Source organism: Ovis canadensis, chromosome 2 (genome assembly GCF_042477335.2).
Source record: "Ovis canadensis isolate MfBH-ARS-UI-01 breed Bighorn chromosome 2, ARS-UI_OviCan_v2, whole genome shotgun sequence".
NCBI classification, from domain to species: Eukaryota; Metazoa; Chordata; class Mammalia; order Artiodactyla; family Bovidae; genus Ovis; species Ovis canadensis.
Genome location: NC_091246.1, coordinates 171,892,802 through 171,912,720, shown reverse-complemented (window position 1 = coordinate 171,912,720; position 19,919 = coordinate 171,892,802). Strand labels below are relative to the sequence as shown.

The following is a 19,919-nucleotide window of genomic DNA, read 5'->3' as shown; positions in this document are numbered from 1 at the left end:
AAAACCTCTCCTCAAATACATCTCCGAAACGAAGCAGGACCTTTAGAAGAATAGAAAAAGAAATGGGCAGCACTCTTTGGGGGCAGTCCGGGTGTTCCTCTGCTCAGTTGTTCTTGCCAGAGGGAGAAGCCAGAAGACCAAAGTATTACGAGAATGACTCTTTTTGCGGTAGCTCTGGCCTCCTAGGAATTAGGAAGTGCCATAAATCTCAGGAGAGAGACTGTGCAGAATTCCCAGCCCGTATTTCAGACTTCAGAGGTTCAGATGCATTTTGTTATATTCCAGAAAAACAAGCAGGCTTTTTGAGCCTACCTCTCAACCAGTCTCAAACTCTACATCTTCATGGTTTGTCCATCGTTTGAGCTACCAAGAATGCTACCTAATCCACAGTTTGCAGCTATTTTTAACAGGCTCATCTGCATTGTTAAAAACTACCCATATTTTGGCAGATAAGTCCGTCAACTCTGGAAACAGTGTTGGTCTCTTAGATTTCCTTTTGGAAAGTGTCTGAGATTTATGGTGGGAATTACTCATGACAGCTGCATTCTTTCCACTGGGTTTAGACCACCATTTGGTCTAATAACTCCTAATTGTGTGTCTATCCTAGTCTAAGCTTCTTCAAAAAAAAAAAAAAGAAGGAGGGGAAGGACTTTTGAAAACCCCCTGCAGCAATACCCAGAGATTTCTGTCAACAGTATACACTATTTTGGAACTTAAGAGTGTCAGCTGATGAGGAACAAATAAAAGACATTTCAGTGAATGTGGATTTTTTAAGAGAATTTTTCATCAACATTACATTAATGCTGGTCTGATAAAAATAAGCCCACAGTGTTTTAGTTTCATTGTGTTCCCAAAGTATTTTTAGCATAACAGGCAAAATTCCTGTCAGCATTTTCAGGCAGGGTATTTTCTTGAAAGAAGTACCTCGTAAAGTGATTTTTCTCCAGACTTCACCAAGGCACAACATGTGTACCTTGAAGATATTGCTCATTTAAAAATCAGAAGAGGTCTAATTATATTTCCAAAATAAGTAGCTTCCAATCCAGCAAGGATAATGTGGTCATGAAAAGGATGTCCAAATCCACCAATTTACATTGGTTTGGTTTGGCATGACTTTCAAAGTTCTTGGAGCAAAAAGAGGATGGCACATGAAACTTTGTAATTTGGGTTCAATTCACAGGACTTGGGGTTTGCCATTCCATGAGCTGTTCAGGGAAGAGCTAATCAATTACAAGACTGTACCTATGTAATTTATAACTGCTAAAACTCACTGATGTGTTCCAGATTATTTTGCAAAATGTAATAACCCTCCTTTTTAATATCTGCTTTGTCATTTTCACTCTATTTATGTAATTTTAAAAGTATGATAGCAGAGGAGCATGAGCCATTCAAAGCAGGAGCCACAAATGTCAGAGATTGTTATCCTTCATAAGATATATGGTGTTGATATATCTGAATCTAGAGGGCTTGGAAGTTCTGTCAAGTTAGATTCAAACTGCATCTAATGTATTTTGCTTTACTCCTTTATACTTTCTGGTTTCTATCGTGAGCCACAGAGCTTTCTCTGCTATGACTTAGGTCTGCAACCACAGTGGTTGCACTAGTCTGAATTATCCTCCCTGTCTCCATTCCCAGCACTCCCTTCTTGTATTCCAGAAGAAAATTGGCTTATTAATTTAGGATGAGGCTGCTTTGTTTGAACAGTAGAGTGCCTTCCAATTGCTCATATGTAATATATTCAACCCATACTGCTCTTTCAAATGTTTTTGATTACTGAAGTTAAAAAAAAATAACTTCTACTGAAATTTATGAAAGATCAAAGGGATACTTCCTATGTAGTAACATCACATTTCTATAAGAGAAAAAGTTTTTAGGTAGTAGGGAATTTCATTAATTGAAATTCAGTTTAAAGCTCTAGACAACAGATGCATTTCAATAACATTTAAAATAATATTAGAAAAGAAAAATTTCTAGCTTCAAAAAGAGTGTACTTGATTTTATACCTGTAGAGACATATTTATTAAAATGAGGCTTAATTAAGGTCTTCATTTGCAAAAAAAATTGTTAGAATTCAAATGATTGTATTTACTATTGACCCTGGATAAAGGTCCAACTAATTAAAATGTTTTTTCAGTTTATTGTAATTGTTGTTAATTGACATTCCATTTTTAATCATTATTTTAAATAGAGCTAATTTGATTTCTTTAAAAAATGCATATTAAGATTTCTCATTTGGGAAATGTAGATCTGCATATTCCCTCAATATTTCTATTTTTCAAACTAATTTTTTCTCAACTTCCTTCAGAGCAACTGATAACTCACGGGGAAAAAAATCAAGATAATTTTCATTTAGGGAAATTTTGTGATGACAAGCAGATGACCTCATTCACCATTCATGGTTCTGAATGACCTTTGACTATTTCCAAACCAAAAAATTATCATCAAAGACCCCAAAGTTGCCATTAATAAACATTTATGTGTAGACAATATGGAGCCACTGAAGATAATTTTGGAGAATAGCTTCAAAATATTTTTTGTAATGGCTACTTGTTCAGAAATATTACAGATACCCCCAATAGGAAAAAAATTTGAAAGGGAGACACTTACTTGAATGCATAAGTTTTAATAGTCTAAAAAGCTATAGCATTTTTTAAAAACACAGAAGTTAAAGTTAAGTCAGAAAGATTATCTACATGACAAAGCAAAGAAGAAAATGGTATAAAATTACAAAGTTCCAAGCACACGTACATAAATTGAAGACCAACATAGTCCAGTGCAAAAACTGAAAATCAAACGTTGGAAAAGTTTTAATTGACTATCACATTTAAGTTTTCAAGTGCATATTGTGCTTAAAAACAAACTGGAGTGCACTTTGATTAATGCAGCTATTTTATACATCAGGAAAACAAGGACACATTTGATTTTTATAAATGTATGTGTCTTAGACATTTTCACCACATACTATTAGGTGTTCTACCTCATGTAAATTCCTCATAAATCCGTAGTTCTCAGGAAGGGACAGAGGCTTGCTAATTTATTGTTAGACTATTCTAGAACTACAAAACTCACACCAATTAATGCATTTGTTAATAGCCATTCAGTTTTAATGAAATTGTGTACAAGTTATTATAGGAAGAATAAAACCATAGTGTGGACTAGTAGGTGGGGCACAGAGGATTTTTCAGGCAGTGAAAATACTCTGTATGATGCTTTAATGATGGATACATGTCATTATCCATTGTCATTATGGAAGCTTCTTAGGTGGTGCTAACGGTAAAGAACCAACTTGCCAATGCAGGAGACATAAAAGACTCGGGTTTGGTCCCTGGGTTCAAAGATCCCCTGGAAAAGGGCATGGCAACTCATTCCAGTATTGCTCTCTGGAGAATCCCATGAACAGAGGAACCTGGCAGTTACAGTCCAAAGGGTTGCACATAGAAACAGCTAAAGTGACTTAGCACGCCGATAGACTGTACAACACCAGGGCTGAACCGTAATGTAAACTATGGACTTTGGATGTACTGGTGGTGTTTCCTCAGTTTTAACAAATGTATCACTCTGGTAGGAGATCTTGACAATGGAAGAGGCTATACATGTGTAGAGGCCAGGGTTAGGTAGGAAATCGCTGTACCTTTCCTTCAATTTTGATGCAAAATGAAAGTTGCTCTAAAAATAATGTCTTAAAACTGAGTGAATAATGGCTTTGATTTATGCCATTAGTACTAGTATTACACATTATGTCAATCTGTCCTAAGTTACTGATCATATATTTTGCACAACAGCAGAAATGTTCTTACTATAAAGTACATAAAAATAGAGATTGTAAAACAATGAAGGAATTCATTTCACGTCAGTAAAGAATTTAAAAAGACTTTATTCTGTTATACCATGACAGTAATTTTTATCAGTTTATGTAATACTAACTATTGTGAATGACAATGTTTAACAATGGTCCTATATCACCTCCTTAGAGAAACTGCTGAGGTGCTGACCTCTATGTTAACTGGTAACCTCATCTAAGTGTCTTTGAGGGCCTGGGCACGTCAAGGAATATGCAATCCTGATATTAAAATTATGTTATCAACATTACTTATTGACAGTAATAGTTTCTGAATAAGTGTTTCTCTTTTCATTTTCCTGTTTCTCCATTTTCTTCTTTTTCATTAACTGGGTCATGGAAATAACCAGATGATATAGATAAAAATAAATAAGTGGAAACAAGCGGTTGATTACCCAACCTACTGCCAGGATAAGTTATTTTGAATTATAGATGACTAGTTTTAAAATAATCTGAAACTGTTGTCACTATCTTGTCAAGGATTTCTTTTTATTTTTCCCCTCTGTAATGGAGTATCCCATTACCTACAATACACAAGAGACTATCAAAGTAGTTATACATTGAGAGTAGAATTTTTGTTCTGTAGTTTCAAATAATCAGACCAATACATGTTATGCCATAGGGACTGCACGAAAAAGAAAATGAAACCAAATGGAAATGGATGGAATCCCTCGGAATAGAATAAAATGAATAGAATAGAACAGAATAAGAATAGAAAATGAATAGGAGAAAGGGAAGAAAAGGAGAGCAAAAGAAGAGAAGAGAAATCAGTAAAGGGGAGAGAAGGAAGGAAGGAAGAATTTTTAAGGAAGGGAAACTTCACAGACACCTTGGGTTACTTTATCTCTCCAACAAGGGTCAATGATACACATATACGTGAAGGTTCTTCTGCGTACTCCACCCTCAGGTTGATTTCGGTCTTTGGGAATGAATCATAACTATACTGTGAAATTCCATGCTACCTACTGCTCTTTTATGTTTCAACTACAATCAAGTTTGTCGGTGGTTAGCTGTTACTGAACTTAACGATTAGTTTATTTGGATTGAAATATTGAAAACTACTTGCTTAAGGAAAAAGAAATTTGTTTTCTCTGTGAGGAAGAGATAGTATAATTATTATTTTTCTTTTATCATCTCAGTCTTGAATGAGTGAATACAAAACACGCCCTTTTGTTTTCAGGTCTAGATGTTGATGGAATATATCGAGTTAGTGGCAATCTGGCAACAATACAGAAGTTAAGATTTATTGTCAACCAAGGTAAGTGATTACTTCAGACATTTTTTCAAGTAGTTTCGTCTCTAACAATACTTCACACTCTCTGCTGTGTGTATTATGAATATAGTTTATTTGAAGATGAGTATAATAAAAAGGACTAGCTATTACATTGTGTGAAATAAATAACAAGTGAAATATGAACTAAAAATGAAGACGAGAACAATGAATAAAAAAATAAACTAGCTTTGAAAAATGTTGCTGACATATAGTACACATTTAATATATGTTGATAATTGAATAAATAAATGAACAGTGGAAAATGTAAGAGTCAGAATCACAAATGTTAGAAAATATATAATTGGTAAGTAAAATAATAAAAATTATGAAATACATATATCATCAAAGGATTACAAACTAGAACATCAATGAAATACTACTACAAGTGAAATAAATAACAAGTGAAATATGAACTAAAAATGAAGAAGAAAATGATGAGTAAAAAAATAAACTAGCTTTGAAAAATGTTGCTGACATTTTATACACATTTAATATATGTTGATAATTGAATAAATAAATGAATAGTGGAAAATGTAAGAGTCAAAATCACAAATGTTAGAAAATATGTAATAGGTAAGTAAAATAATAAAAATTATGAAATACATATACCATCAAGGATTACAAAGTAGAACAACAATGAAATACTACTACAAGCCTATTAGAATAGCTAAAATTTAAAACACTGACAGCACCAAACGCTGACGGGGATGTGTAGCAACAGGAACTCTCATTCATACTAGTAGAAATGAAAAATAGTACAACTAACTCAGAAAATACCTTAGCAGTTTATTATGAAAATAAACTTATTCTTACCTTATTACCCAACAGGTGTATTCCTTGGTATTTACCCAAATGAGTTCAAGTCTTATGTCCACACACACAAAAGAAACTGCACAAAATATTTTCATTAATTTTATTCATATTGGTAAAATTTTAAGGCAACCAAGATTTCCTTTAATAGGTGACTAGATAAACAAACCATAAAACATCCCTATAATGGAATATTATTTACTGATAAAAAGAAAAGAGCTATCAAGTCATGAAAAGGCTTGGAGAAAACTTAACTGCATATTGCTAGGTGAAGGAAGCCAGTCTGAAAATGCTATATACTATATCATCTCAGCTATATGACATTTTAGAAAAGGCAAAACTGTGGAGATTGTACAAGATCAGTGATAGTAAAGGATTTGAGGGGAGAGAGAGAAGAATGAGTGAGCATGGGGGCTTTTTAGGGCTATGAAACTATTCTGTTTGATATTGTATAGGCGGATACATGTCATTATACATTTATTGAAATCTAAATAATATATAACCCTGAGTGAGCCTTAATGAAAACTATGGACTTTAGTTAATAATAACTTACAAATATTGGCTCATCAGTTGTAACAAATGTACTACATTAATGCAAGATCTTACTAATAAGGGAAATGGTGGGGGAGTGGACAAGTATAAGGGGGGTATATTGGAAACTGTATTTTCTATTAAGCTTTCCTGTAAACCTAAACTTCCTCTATAAAAGATGGGAATTTAAAAAAATAAAAATTAGGAAATGTTTAAGAAAATAAAAGATCGAAACATCTTGAGATGTGAGTTATACATGTGGGATAAAAACGAGGCACTCTCTCCTTGTGTCCTTGGCATCTATTTAATTCTCCTATGCTCTGTTTTTCATCAGTAAAAACAGGAAGGAGGTGCTTTGGAAATACATGTGAGAATGAAATGAGATAAGATGTGGTATTCCCTTAGTAACATAACAGACTCATGGTAGTTGTTCAGTACATCTAAGTTTCCCTTTCACTTAAAAAGTCAATAGTGTCTCATTGCCTTCAGGAGAATTTATACAGTCTTCATAATCTGGCTTCCCACCTACTTCTAGCCAGATGCAGGCCCTCAGAATTTCTTTCACAATACATTCATAACTGTACTTCCTTATTTACATGCTGTTGTATTTCTTAATGCTTTTGCATACACTCTTTCATCTACTTTCAATATCCTCCTATCGTTTCCTTCCTATCCCACATACAAAAACTTCCTGTCTCATTAGATTTATCCTTATTCTTCAAGGCTCAGATTATAAATCATTTTCTCCAGGGAGCTTGCAACATTCCTTCAGTCAGATTCCTTCTCTGGGTGCCCATTATGCTGGGTAGTTAAATTTGCATTCGTACAAGCATATCTAACTTCTAAAATTCCATCTAAGACCCAGATATTTAATGCCATTATTTTAAAGAGAACTTTATCAAATGTATTCAGTGATTATATTTCAGAAGCATTACAATTTGAAAGTCTTGGAATAAGAAAAAAGAGCATACTGTTTGAAATATCTGTCTACTCCCTGAATCTCTATACACCTAAAAAGGTAGGATTTAAATCAGTCTTGTATCTACTCTCATTAACCAGTAGCTCTTGGAGTGTCCATGCAGGGAGCTGTTAATATCTGTTGTATATTGTCTGTGTGTGTGTGTGTTGCAAATAGGAGAAGTATTAATACTAAGAAGCATTAACCTCTCCAGCAGTTCAGCTTGGGTTGAACCATGTTTTTAAGTGTTAACTGCAATGCTTTTGGCCAGTGGCCACGTGCTTCTTATTTCTGAGCATCTCTGTAACTTTCCCTGTGAATCGGCTGGTAAAGATTCTGCCTGCAGTGTGGGAGGCCTGGGTTCTATCCCTGGGTTGGAAAGACCACCTGAAGAAGGGAAAGGCTACCCACTCCAGTATTCTGGCCTCGATAATTCCACGTACTGTATAGTCCATGGGGTCGCAAAGAGTTGTACACAACTGAGCGACTTTCACTTACACTGTAACTAAGAATCTGTTTGCTCACTAATATGTACTTTTGTTTTTCAGAATTACTGTCCTTCATGGGCAGAAGGCAGAACTGAACATTACCTTATGTATTCATATTGGTCCCATTGGCCTGAACCAGAGTACACCCTCTGTGGATAAAAATTGGATAAAATAGCCCCAGCTTTTTATAACCGTTCCTGTTTATAACCAGCTAAAATCATTCTTGTAATATATTTCATACAGAAACCATATCCTGATTGGGATTCTAGACAGCTGGGCAACACATTTCTTCTACAAAGAAGAAATCTCAAAACAGAAGCCATGCTAGAAACAAACATTAGTTGCATTTCCTGCCTTTAAAAAAATTATGCTCAGCAGTTTGAAAAGGAAAAAAAAAATCTGCAATGAAAATATGAAATCTGTCCATCTCGTATTTTGCAAAACTTCAGCATCCTCTGGGGCTGTGTAACTGCTCATGTTTCCATGAGAGCTGACAATGTAAAGCTGGACAGAGGCCTGAGTTGGTATCTGGTAGCACAGAATTGTCAGTAAACTGTCTCCCTGGTTTATAGCACTGTCAAAATGCAATACACTCAGCACAAATTATGCTGTATTAGAACCTTTGATACTAGTGATTTTGTCCAAGCTATGTTGTGTTCTTTTTTTTTTTTTGGATTAGATGATAAACGATATGCCAGTCTCCCTCAAATTTTACTAATCAGATTATCTTGTGAATGAAATTACAGGAGTGGAGCTGTAACATTTGTTCTAACACCATACCTTCCCCTTCTCATGCTGGTTGCTGACAACAGAGCTGACATAGGAGAGAATCAGTGCTGGATACAAAGGGACTGAATGTGTACATCACTGTGATTTCCTCTATGTGTGTGTATGTATGTGAGTGAATATGTGTGTGTGTGTTTGCAAGCATGTGCAAGGCAATAAAGTGGCAGTCCAGTGATAATTCCTTGAAAAGCAAAACAGGATATGTGAATGCAATGCATTCCTTTTTGTATTCTAAGATAGAACATAGTTCTATCTGGTTTTGGCATACCCTCTCTGTATTAATACCTTTTATCTCCTCCGTGTTCACATTCCACAATGTTTCCTTTTCAGAAGGTTCTAAATGTATATTTTTTAAATGAATAAGCCCTACCCACCATTAGACTAGACAAATGAAAACTGATTTTGGTGATTTTCAAGAACAGTTTAATTGCAATTTATGTATTTCACTAACTTTCTTGAATGCTATAATCATCAGCAATTCTAAATACACCAGTTGAATGATTCAATTTGTTTTGGTTTTCTGTTTGACTCACTAAATCAGTAGGAATTGGATACCCTTATTATACTTCCAGATCAGATGGCATACAAGTTAAATTCAAAGTGATCACTTTTGAAAAGCATTTCCTAATTGTAACTGGTAATGATGAGGATGATAATAATTACTATTATAAAAGTAGCTAACATATTTTCATAATTTATTATCTGCCAGGCACTTTACCAAGTGTTTTACTTATTTAATTTAGTCCTACCATTCCACAGAATGTGGGTTATCACTGTTTCCATTCTAAAGGTGAGGCAACTGAGACCCAGAAATGTTAAATAATGTCCTAAGGTCATAAAGCAAGTGAGTGAGAGGGCTCGGACTAGATCCCACATCTCTGTGTCTCAGAGCCAGTGTCGAAAACCACCGCTGGGTTTGACTTTGCCCATTTATTGATTGTTTATTACCTCCTTACAAAAGTGAAGATCAGTCTCTTCATGTTTTACCCACTTCTTAGTGGCTTTCTATTTTCTGGTATTTGTAAGTGACAAGTACTGTCGTAGGAGTTTGACTGAAACTTTTCAAGAAAGAGAAATGCCTGGGAAAACGCCGAATGCTACAGTTAGGAAGAAGTCTGACTCCTGACGCTACCATTCTCAGCACAGCTTCATGTATCTATGTTTGGAACAAGAAACTACCACAGTATTCTGTTGCGACCCTCACAAAGAGTCATGAAAGACTCTAGATTCACTGGCTATTGATGCATTAGTGAGCTGTGCTCTTCCCTGTTTGTTATGTCTGGTGACAGCTTTCAGTGACATTTTGCTGATGCTTCTCCTCCATTCTACGAGGGCAGCCCCCAAAGAAACTAGTCTATGATCTTAGATGTCAACTTGTCATCAGCCAGTGACACTGCATTGATTCTTTAGCACGATCTGTGATGCGACTTGTGTGGGGGGTCCTTTTACAAAGGACAGACTCTAGCACTGAGGATGCCGCATCCTTGTCTTGAGAACTTCTGAAAGTGGGTCTTAGAAATCCCACCAGTCTGAACTCCCCCTCCTTTGACACCAGAATTCTGGTTTGAGCTGCCCATCGGGCTTATTGGTCAAACTCTAAATTCAGTTCAGACTCCCTTTTATATTACTTAGAAGCTCTCTTTCACCCTTTGAAAAAAAAGAACAAGGAAAACTGGCATTCTTTTTGGAAATATTAACTGCAAAACTTCCTGAGCCCATGAGACAATAGAGGACTGTGAGGCGCTGAGAGAAGAACTGATTGAGCGTTTTCCAAACTGGTGTTTCTTGGTGCACAATAACAAATCTTCCCTCTAAGCATTTCTCTGAACTGGAAGAAGTTACTTCTTACCAGAATTTTAGACATGCTTTCCATATATAGAAAAATAATTTAAAGGAACATTCTCAGGGACACCCTCCTTCACTTTTTCACACCCAGAGGAACAAAATATATAAATGCCATAAATCTCCATGGCCAAGAATCTTAATTGGGTATGTGGGTGTGTGTACGTGTGTGTGTGCATACGATTGTATGTGTGTTATTTTAAAGTGGAAGAAGATTTTTTCCCATTAATTTACAGTCTTATACTTTGCATATCTTTATTCACCCAGATCTTACTGGCATAATAATCCAAATTAAATATTGGCTTAAAGAGATGAACTTGCTTATTTTGATCATGCTAAGAATAAGCTCCATTGAAAATAAACTATTAGAAGAACAATTTTGTGTTGCCAGCTATATCTAAACTACTTTTATATAGATTTGTACCACAAACCAAAAGAAAGCAAAGCATAAACTTTAGTAGCTATCCTGGTGCTTTTCATATTATTTGCAGCATCAAAAATTGAATAAGAGAAGAGGAAAGCGAGAAAGAATGTGAACAATTGGCAGTTTCACCATGAAATAAGCAATTGGATGAAACAGAAAAAGATCTAGAAAAGGATTTCAAAACTTCTAGTTCTGTTCTCATAAAATAGCCCTTGTATCAAGTCCATTCATTTTTCTATTAAGAGAGTTTATATTGCCCTCTTATTATTTTTAAAACGAGGTATTTCCTTAAGCCTACTCCCCTCTCACCACCAACCACAGCTACAACAAAACAAACTGTGTTATTTGCTTTATCCATTCCACAGGGCGGTTTTTTGGTAAGTTGAATCATTGATATTGCACCTTTCTGGCTTCCATGTGACAAGATTATCTTTTAACAATGATTTATTTTTCCCATTAAAGCTGAAAAGATCACTTGATCATAAAAGGGCCAGACTCTAACATCATTCAGGGCTTTGGAAACTTTCTCAGACCTCATTTTTCAGCTACATTGAGTCAGAGGGCTCAAAGACTATTGATGCCAAAGCTTGTGTTGCTTCGTAGCTGCTTAAGAAAATGTATTTGTTATTAGTAAGTAACGCTAAACAAAGAGGTCAAAACAATAAGATCTTCACATGCACATATATTTATATAGTTTTTAGTTTCATGTAATATTTGAATAATAACTTTCAAATATGTTTAGTCTTTAAAGTAAAAAAATTCTACCTACTTATTTTTAAACAAATGACACCATTCATCTATTGTGAACTATATTTTATGATTCATTATATACCAAGCAATAAGAAACTGACTTAACCCTGTGGTGAAACAATCAAAGGCAGAGATCATCTAGTCAGGAAAGAGCACTGGGTCGGCATCGATGAAACTGCCTCCTTCTCTTCATTCCGAGCTATTTGTTAGTCCAATAGAAACTACGTTAACCCCTTCGAATCACAGACTCTTCATTTCCAAAATGGGAATAACAATGAAAATGTAAGGACTTTAAAAACTCTGAATCAAGCAATGATAATCAGTATTAGATTTAATTAAGATGACAAGTAGTTACTTGAAATCAAATCAATATTACTTAATTGTCTTAATAATAACATGGTACTAAATATTAATAATCAAATATGGCTTTTGGCTTCCACATGACTGAGTTTTCTCTGATGATAATAATATTATTTTTCTTTAGAGACTGTCCAATGATTTGTCTCATACCTAGCCAAATTCATAGGAAGTCTGGGTTAGCTTTATCTTATCCAAAGGCTTTTGGGAAATTCCAGATTCCAAAAGAATAGCCTCATGTTCATTGGAGAGGAGGAGTAAATTTTGCTGAAATTTTCAGGCCTACTCTAGTTGTGCTTTTTCCATTGGGTCAGAAAATTGAGTCCAGAAATTAGACCAATCAGAGATGTGTGACTACCAACCTTCAAACAAACCTCTATGGATATTTATAAAAATCCATCATCATTTATCATTATTATTAGAATTAATGAATAGTCATTAAAAATTAGTAGAAAAACACTTTGAACTTACTTCTATTCTAAACAAAGTCTAAAGCATTGGTTCCCAGCCCTGACTTTATTTCAAAATTGTATTGGTTATCTACTGCTAGGTAACGATGTTACCAGCAACTTAGCTGCTTAAGCAACACACATTTATAATTTCCCATTTTTGTGGGTCAGAGGTAGATTAGCTGAATTCTGCATAAGACTGCAGTCAAGGTGTCAGCCAGGCATGGGCCCTGATCTGGGTGCTCAAGTGGGGGCAGGTCTGCTTCTAAGCTCCCATGGTTGTTGGCAGGATTTAGTTCCTTATAGGTTGTTGAGCTTAAGGCCTCAACAATACTGGCTATTGGTCAAAGGCCTTGTGGACCTCCCCATATACCATCTCACAACATGGCAGCTTTCTTCATCAGAGCAATTAGGGAGAGAGACCAGTGGCTGAAGCAAAGTTATAATCTTTTGTAAGATATCAAGAAGGTTATAACTCAACACCTTTGGTGCATACTGTTGGTTAGAAGCAAGTTGTGGTTCCTGTCCATACCTTAGAGGAGGGGATTACAGAAGGCATGAATACAAGGATCAAGAGATAATCAGGGATCATTGTAAAGTCTGTCTGCCATAAGAAGCAAGTAGTGGGGCTTTTTAAGTTTTTTTATTTTATTTATTTTTTACAGATCATGGCCACTGTTTATTTATTTTTTAAAATAGTGTATAGTTGCTTTACAATGTTGTGTTTCTGCTGTCCAACAAAGTGAATCAGCTATATGTGTATATATATATATATCCCCTCCTTCTTGAGCCTCCCTCTCTCCCACCCACTATCCCACTCGGCTAGGTCATCACAGAGCTCGAGGCTGAACTCCCTGTCTTATATGGCAACTTCCCACCAGCTATCCATTTTACACATGGTAATGAATATATTTCAATGCTGCTCTCTAAATTTGTCCCCCATTCTCCTTCCCCCGCTGTGTCCACAAGCCCATTTTCTATGTCTGCATCTCTATTCCTGCCCTGCATATTTGATTTTTGAAGTTCAGTCATAAAAACTCTGATGCAAAAGGCTGAGGTTAGAGCTATAAATATTCGTTTTCAAAGAAGAACTTTCCAGCCGAGTCAAGTGCATAGCCAGGTCTGGGAACCCCTGTGCAATGTTCAACTAGTTTTATTCTGGCTATTTAGAGAAAACATGACCTACAAACCATAAGACATGTGAAATGTATTTTTATAAAAAGAAGAAATAGACTGTGAACCCTTTTTTGTTAAGCAGTTTCTAATGATAAACGGTTTCTCTTTGACTATTGATTGATATAATAATGTTAACTAACTTTATGAAGTCTGAGTCATGATTTAGGATGTAACTAAGAAATTAATGTCATGAATGTAACATGTATATTATTCATATGATTAAAATTGCTGGCATTTTTCATAACTGCAATCCTTTTCCAATATTGTAGATTCTGGAATAAATGAAAAGGGAAATTGTTGTGCCTAAGGATTTGCTAACAAAACTAAAGGGTAAATAATATTTTAAAATGTAACAGAATAATACTAACGCTGATGATAGCTAGTGCTTATTGAGAATCTACTACATGGCAGGTATGCAAAGTTAGAATGATTTCTAATCCATATAGAATTTTGCTAGGTAGATAAACTTTATTATCCACATTATGCATACATGAAAATCATGGTTCAGAAAGATTAAGTAACTTTTCTAAGGCCACAAGGGTAATATGTTTTAAAGCCAGACAATGAACCCACTTTAAACTTACTCCAAAGAATATGTCACTGGTTGCTGGATTCAATTTACTGTAGAGGAGGGAAGAGAGAGACATTTTCTTCTTTTTAACATCAAAGAACCAAAACCCACTTCTTATTATGCTACTATACTTTCTTGATGTCCAGTCTGTGGGACTCTTATAAAAGGAAACCTCATTTTAAAGTGTTCTTTCAATAAATAACCCCTAACTGCCTGTGACTTCATGGAGAGTAGTAAGTTTGATTCATTTCTGTATCCCCAGTACAACAAAGTGCACAATACTCTTTATGGGTTAAATAACGATTTGGTGCAACAAAATAAGAGAATGATGAACTTCTGATAAACTCCTATCAAATGATATCATAGGTACATTGTGTTAGGTTCTACTTCTTAGGTGTCTCAGTAAAGAACACTCAAGCGATATTTTGCATTTATTTTCTCCCAGACTCCTATAAATTAACACTTAATTTAGACTGGATAAAAAAATCATGGGACACAAATAAAGAGTGAAAAAATCCCAAATTCCCATTCTCTGCCTCGGTGAGAAAAAGCTTGAGGAGAGATGATTTACTGCATGTCATTGGCTATTGGGCAAGCCAGGCATGCTATAGGAGATAGTGGTGCTGCTTTGCTTGCCATCTTGGCTCTCCAGAATGCTGGAAATGACAAAATAGAGAGAAAATCAGAATTGACTAAATAGGGATGAAATTAATTGTTTTACTCTTGTTAAGTCCATGCGCTGAATTTTGAATTCTGAAAGTATGCTTTGGTTTTTGTTTTCACACAGGAAGGTCCCTTTTGCCGATAATTTTGGCTTCAGTGACTCACATATGGCACCTCTTTTTCAAGGCACTCCATGTAGTTGAAAAGCATTTCCTAACAAAAGTGTGCTATAGGGGGGAAAAAAAAGAGTATTCTCATTACTTCAAAGTTTCTTCTACAAAGAAAAAGTCACAAGTGTAGAGGCAGGGAGGAACTTTTTCAGGTCCCCATGAACTCCCCGAAGAGAAGCATCCAAAGTTTACAAAGTTAGGGGTGAAGCAATGATCAGATTAAAATCTGAGTGAGTTAGAGTCATGCAAACTTCACAATCATCCTCCTGATAGGCCCTCACGTTCATGGCCTACTGGAGATGTAATGGTAGGTATGCCTGTCCACTTTCCTCTTCTCTGAGGGTCCTGAGACATCAGAATTGATATTAAAGTGAGAAGTGAGCTTCATAAAGTAAGATTTTGGCTTTTACACCGTTTATTCATTGACAGACACTCAAAACCTTCTTACTATGTGCCAGGCATCATGGAGGATGCTGGAAATATAGCAGTGAATACAGCAAATGACATTCTCATTGACATGGAGCCTATATTTCCATGGATATTCAAATCTAATAGCCAAGAAACGTGTTGGTCTATTCGATGTAAATTAATAAGGAACTCCTAGGATTTGTAGGCCCCATAGATTCTCTTTCCTTCCTATCTCTCTGACCTTACTGTGTCCCTGTCTCTCATCTTACTATTCTCCAACCACCCTGACTTCCTTCCTTCCTTCCTCAGACACATGAAGCTCATTTCCTTCCCAAGGCTCTGGATTCTGCTCCTATGTACCTGAAATGTGCTTCTTCTAGTCCCTACTGGACTCACTCTTCTCAACATTCAAATCATCTTTTCAGCAAGACCTTCCATTACTAACATGTCTGAAACATGCCTCCACTGTATTCACCCATTCACTCTTCATATCAATGTTTTGTTTTCTTCACAACACATACTGCCTGAAACTGCCTTGCTTCTTTATTTGCTGCTTCAGTTACTGCCCTCCTCCTCTACACTGTAGCCTCTATGCAAGCAAGATTTTGCCTGGTTTGGTCTCCTAAGTAACCCCCCAGTTCTTACTATACTTAGAACATAATAGCCTTCAAGTAGGTTTTTGCTGAATGTGAATTAATTCCTTAAGCGAATTAATGAATAATGTTGGACCACCAGTGATGGTAGGCCTGAATAGACTACCAGGCTTCTTAGGGCCAAAACATTATATAACCCCAAGAAAAAAAAAATTCAGAGTTTGAAAGTTTATGTCCAGTCGACCTGATAAACCACCAACTTCTCTCTACCTATTACCTCCACATGAGGTCATAATCTGATTGTCCAACATGGACCAGATAATAAAGACTTGGCAAAATAAAGAGGCAGCTGATAAGATGGAAGGCCAGAGCCAGCACTAACATCCTGGCCCAACAGGCCAAGAAAAACTGCCTAAACAATGGGCAACTCTCAACCCAGGTGGTAAGACCACAATTAGGACTGTCGTCTACTTATGTGAATGTCCACAGTGTGATTCCTCTCAGTGATACTGATGATTGCCAAGCCTCTGCCAGCCCCCTGCCAGTCTGCCAAAAGCCACCTTTCAAATTTCAAGGCTGAAACTGCAAGGGACTTTCCCGGTCTTGCGATGCCCCACCCCCAAAAGTACTATAAATTTAAAAGTATATAAGAATCAAGAAATGAGGAAAATTAGTTTAAAGAATAAAATAAGACTTTAATTTGCCTAAGGGTGACTTGAAATGGAGATTTATTTATTGAAAAATATTTACTGAAAAACCTTCTATGAGTCAGGGTCTCTTCTAAGTACTAAGAAGAGCCCAACGGAGTCAAGATCGGATGAAGTATTCATTTTGATGTCAAGTGATAGATAATAATCAAATATACAAGGTGTTTACTAGATAAGCCAAGAGTCAAGATGGTGACATGATAGAGAATAACCGAAGGGATGAGGAAGATGGTCCTCATTTTCGATGGTCTGTGAAGATCTCTTTGAGGAGGTGCCATCTGAGTAGAGACTTGCCCCGAAAGGAAGGACACAAAGATGTGGAGGGAGAAGTGACCAGGCAGAGGAAAACTGGTCCCAGAGAATCAGGGTTTGTATGACCTCAGGACACGGAAGTCAGAGAGATGGGCAAAGCCACCCAGGGAGACACTTGCAAATCAAGATAAGAAGTTTTGCCCTTCATTCTAAGTTCAATAGAAAGTCAAGGGGTAGAGGGGGGTGGCAGATAATCACAAAATGATCTGATATTATTTTTTTTTTAAATCCTTCTGACTGCTATGAGAAGAATAGACTGTAGAGTGACAAGGGTAGAAACCGGGGAACAGTTAGGAGGTAATTGCAGTAGGTCAGTCAAGATATAATGGGCACTGGTTTACATGAGGTAATCTCCGTATTCTAATCTGTCTTATTTCCCTTGTGTCTTTTGAACCATTTCTTTTAAGCCTGTGCAATGAGAACAGTGAGGTCTAGGAGTTAGATCGCTTTGATGGGTTTCTGTATCACCTCTTCCTAGCTATGTTTTCTTGTTCAATTCACTTAGTCTTCCTAGGCCAGTTCTCTTGACTTTAAGGCAAGACCATCTGTTCTCTAGAGATGAGTTAATCACATGAAATAATGAATCGGTTATAGTGGAAAATACTACATTATGCTTCATTTTATTGGGCTTCACTTTAGTATTCATAGACACTGCTTTTTATACAAATTAAAGGTTTGTGGCAACCCTGTACCAAGTTTATCCATGCCGTTTTTCCAACAGCAGTTGCTCACTTTGTGTCTCTGTGTTACATTTTGGTAATCTTCACAATATTTCAAACTTATTATTATAATGATTGGTATGGTGATCTGTGATCAGTTCTCTCTGAAGTCACTATTGTAATTGTTTTACTAGCTGTGTTTACTAGCACTGTGAAGGGCACCCATGTATAACAGTGAACTTAATCCACAAATGTTGTGTTCTGACTGTTCCACCAACCAACCATTCCCTTGTCTCTCTCCTTCTCTGAGGGTCTCCTAGTTCCTAACACACAACAATATGGAGAGCAAGCCAATTAAGAACCCTACAGTGGCCTTTAAGTGTTCAAATAAGAGAAGAGTCACGTGTCTCTCACTTTAAATCAAGAACTGGAAATGATTAAGCTTAGTGAGAAAGGCATGTCAAAACCTGTGACAGAGAGAGCTAGGCCTCTTGCATCAGTTAGCCAAGTTGTGAATGCAAACAGAAGTTAAAAGAAATTTTTTTTAATGCAACTCTGAAAGGCTGAAAGTGAAAATCACTCAGTCATGTCTGACTCAGAATTCTGGAGTGGGTAGCCCATCCCTTCTCCAGCGGAGCTTCCCAACCCAGGCATTGAACCCGGGTCTTCTGCTTTGCAGGAGGATTCTTTACCAGCTAAGCCACCAGGGAAACTAGTAATTCACAAACGATAAGAAAGTGAGTCTTTTTGCTTATATGGAGAAAGCTTTAGTGGTCTGGATAGAAGATCAAACCAGCCATAATAGTCCCTTAAGCCAAAGCCTAAACCAGAGCAGTGTCCTAACTCTCTTCCAGTTTATAAAGACTGACAAATAAGAAAGCTGCAGAAGAAAAATCTTAAATCAGCAGAGGTTGGCTTAGGAGATTTAATGAAAGAAGCTGTCTCCATAACATCAAAGCACAAGATGAAGCAGCAAATGCTGGTATAGAAGTTGCAGCAAGTTTTCCAGAAGATCTAGCTAAGATAATTAATGAAGGTGCTACACTAAACAATGGATTTTCAATGCAGATGAAACAGCCTTCTATTGGAAGAAGATTCCATCTAGGACTTTCATGGAGAAGAGAAGTCAATGCCTGGCTTCAAAACTTCAAAGGACAGTCTGACTCTCTTATAAGAAGCTAATGATCTGGTGACTTTAAATTGAAGCCAAAGTTCATTTACCATTCTGAAAATCCTAGGCCCTTAAGAATTATGCTGTATCCATGCTGCCTGTGCTCTGTAAATGGAACAACAAAGCCTGGCTGACAGCACATCTGTTGACAACATGGTTTACTGATTTCTTAAGCCCACTGTTGAGACCTACTGCTCAGCAAAAAGAAAAGATTTCATTCAAAATATTGCTGCTCATTCACAATGCACCTGGTCACCCAGAAGCTCTGATGGAGATGGACAATGAGCTTAATGTTTTCATGCCTGCTGACAAGCACACATTCTGCAGCCCTTGGAGCAAGGAGTAATTTTTACTTTCAAGCCTTATAATTTCAGAAATATATTTCATAAAGTTATATAGCTGCCACAGATAGTGATTCATCTGATGGAATTACACCAAGTAAATTGAAAACCTTCTGGAAAGGATTCACTATTCTAGATGCCACTAAAAACATTAATGATTCATGGGAAGAACTGGAAATATCAACATCAGTAGAAGTTTGGGAGAAGTTGATTCCAACCCTCATGAATGACTTTGAGGGGCTCAAGACTTCAGTGGAGGAAGTGACTGAAGATGCAGTGGAAAGAGAAAGAGAACCAGAAGTGGAACCTGAAGTGTGACTGAACTGCTACAATCTCATGATAAAACTTGAATGAATGAAGAGTTGCTTTTTATTGCTGAGCATAGAATTTGGTTTCTTGAGGTGGAATTTACTCCTGGTGAGCAGGCTGTGAGGATTGTTGTAATAGCAGAAAAGATTCAGATTATTACATAAATTTAAATGATAAAGCAGAGACAGAACTGATTCAAATGAATTCTTTTTAACGGCTGAGTAATACTCCATTGTGTATATGTACCACAGCTTTCTTATCCATTCATCTGCTGATGGACATCTAGGTTGTTTCCATGTCCTGGCTATTATAAACAGTGCTGCAATGAACATT

At 36.4% G+C, this 19,919-nt stretch overlaps 1 protein-coding gene across 8 annotated transcripts in view; it reads left to right on the top strand.

Annotated features, from left to right (window-relative positions):
- Positions 1-19,919, top strand: part of ARHGAP15 (Rho GTPase activating protein 15) — a 706,829-nt gene that overhangs the window by 489,716 nt on the left and 197,194 nt on the right. For all 8 annotated transcript variants that reach the window (XR_011254561.1, XM_069577672.1, XM_069577677.1 and 5 more), the window contains one exon: positions 5,019-5,096. Coding sequence is in view for 7 of the 8 variants with exons in the window: in XM_069577672.1 (XP_069433773.1) it covers positions 5,019-5,096 (78 nt within the window). In the remaining variant the exon portion in view is untranslated. The remainder of the gene's footprint in view (positions 1-5,018; positions 5,097-19,919) is intronic.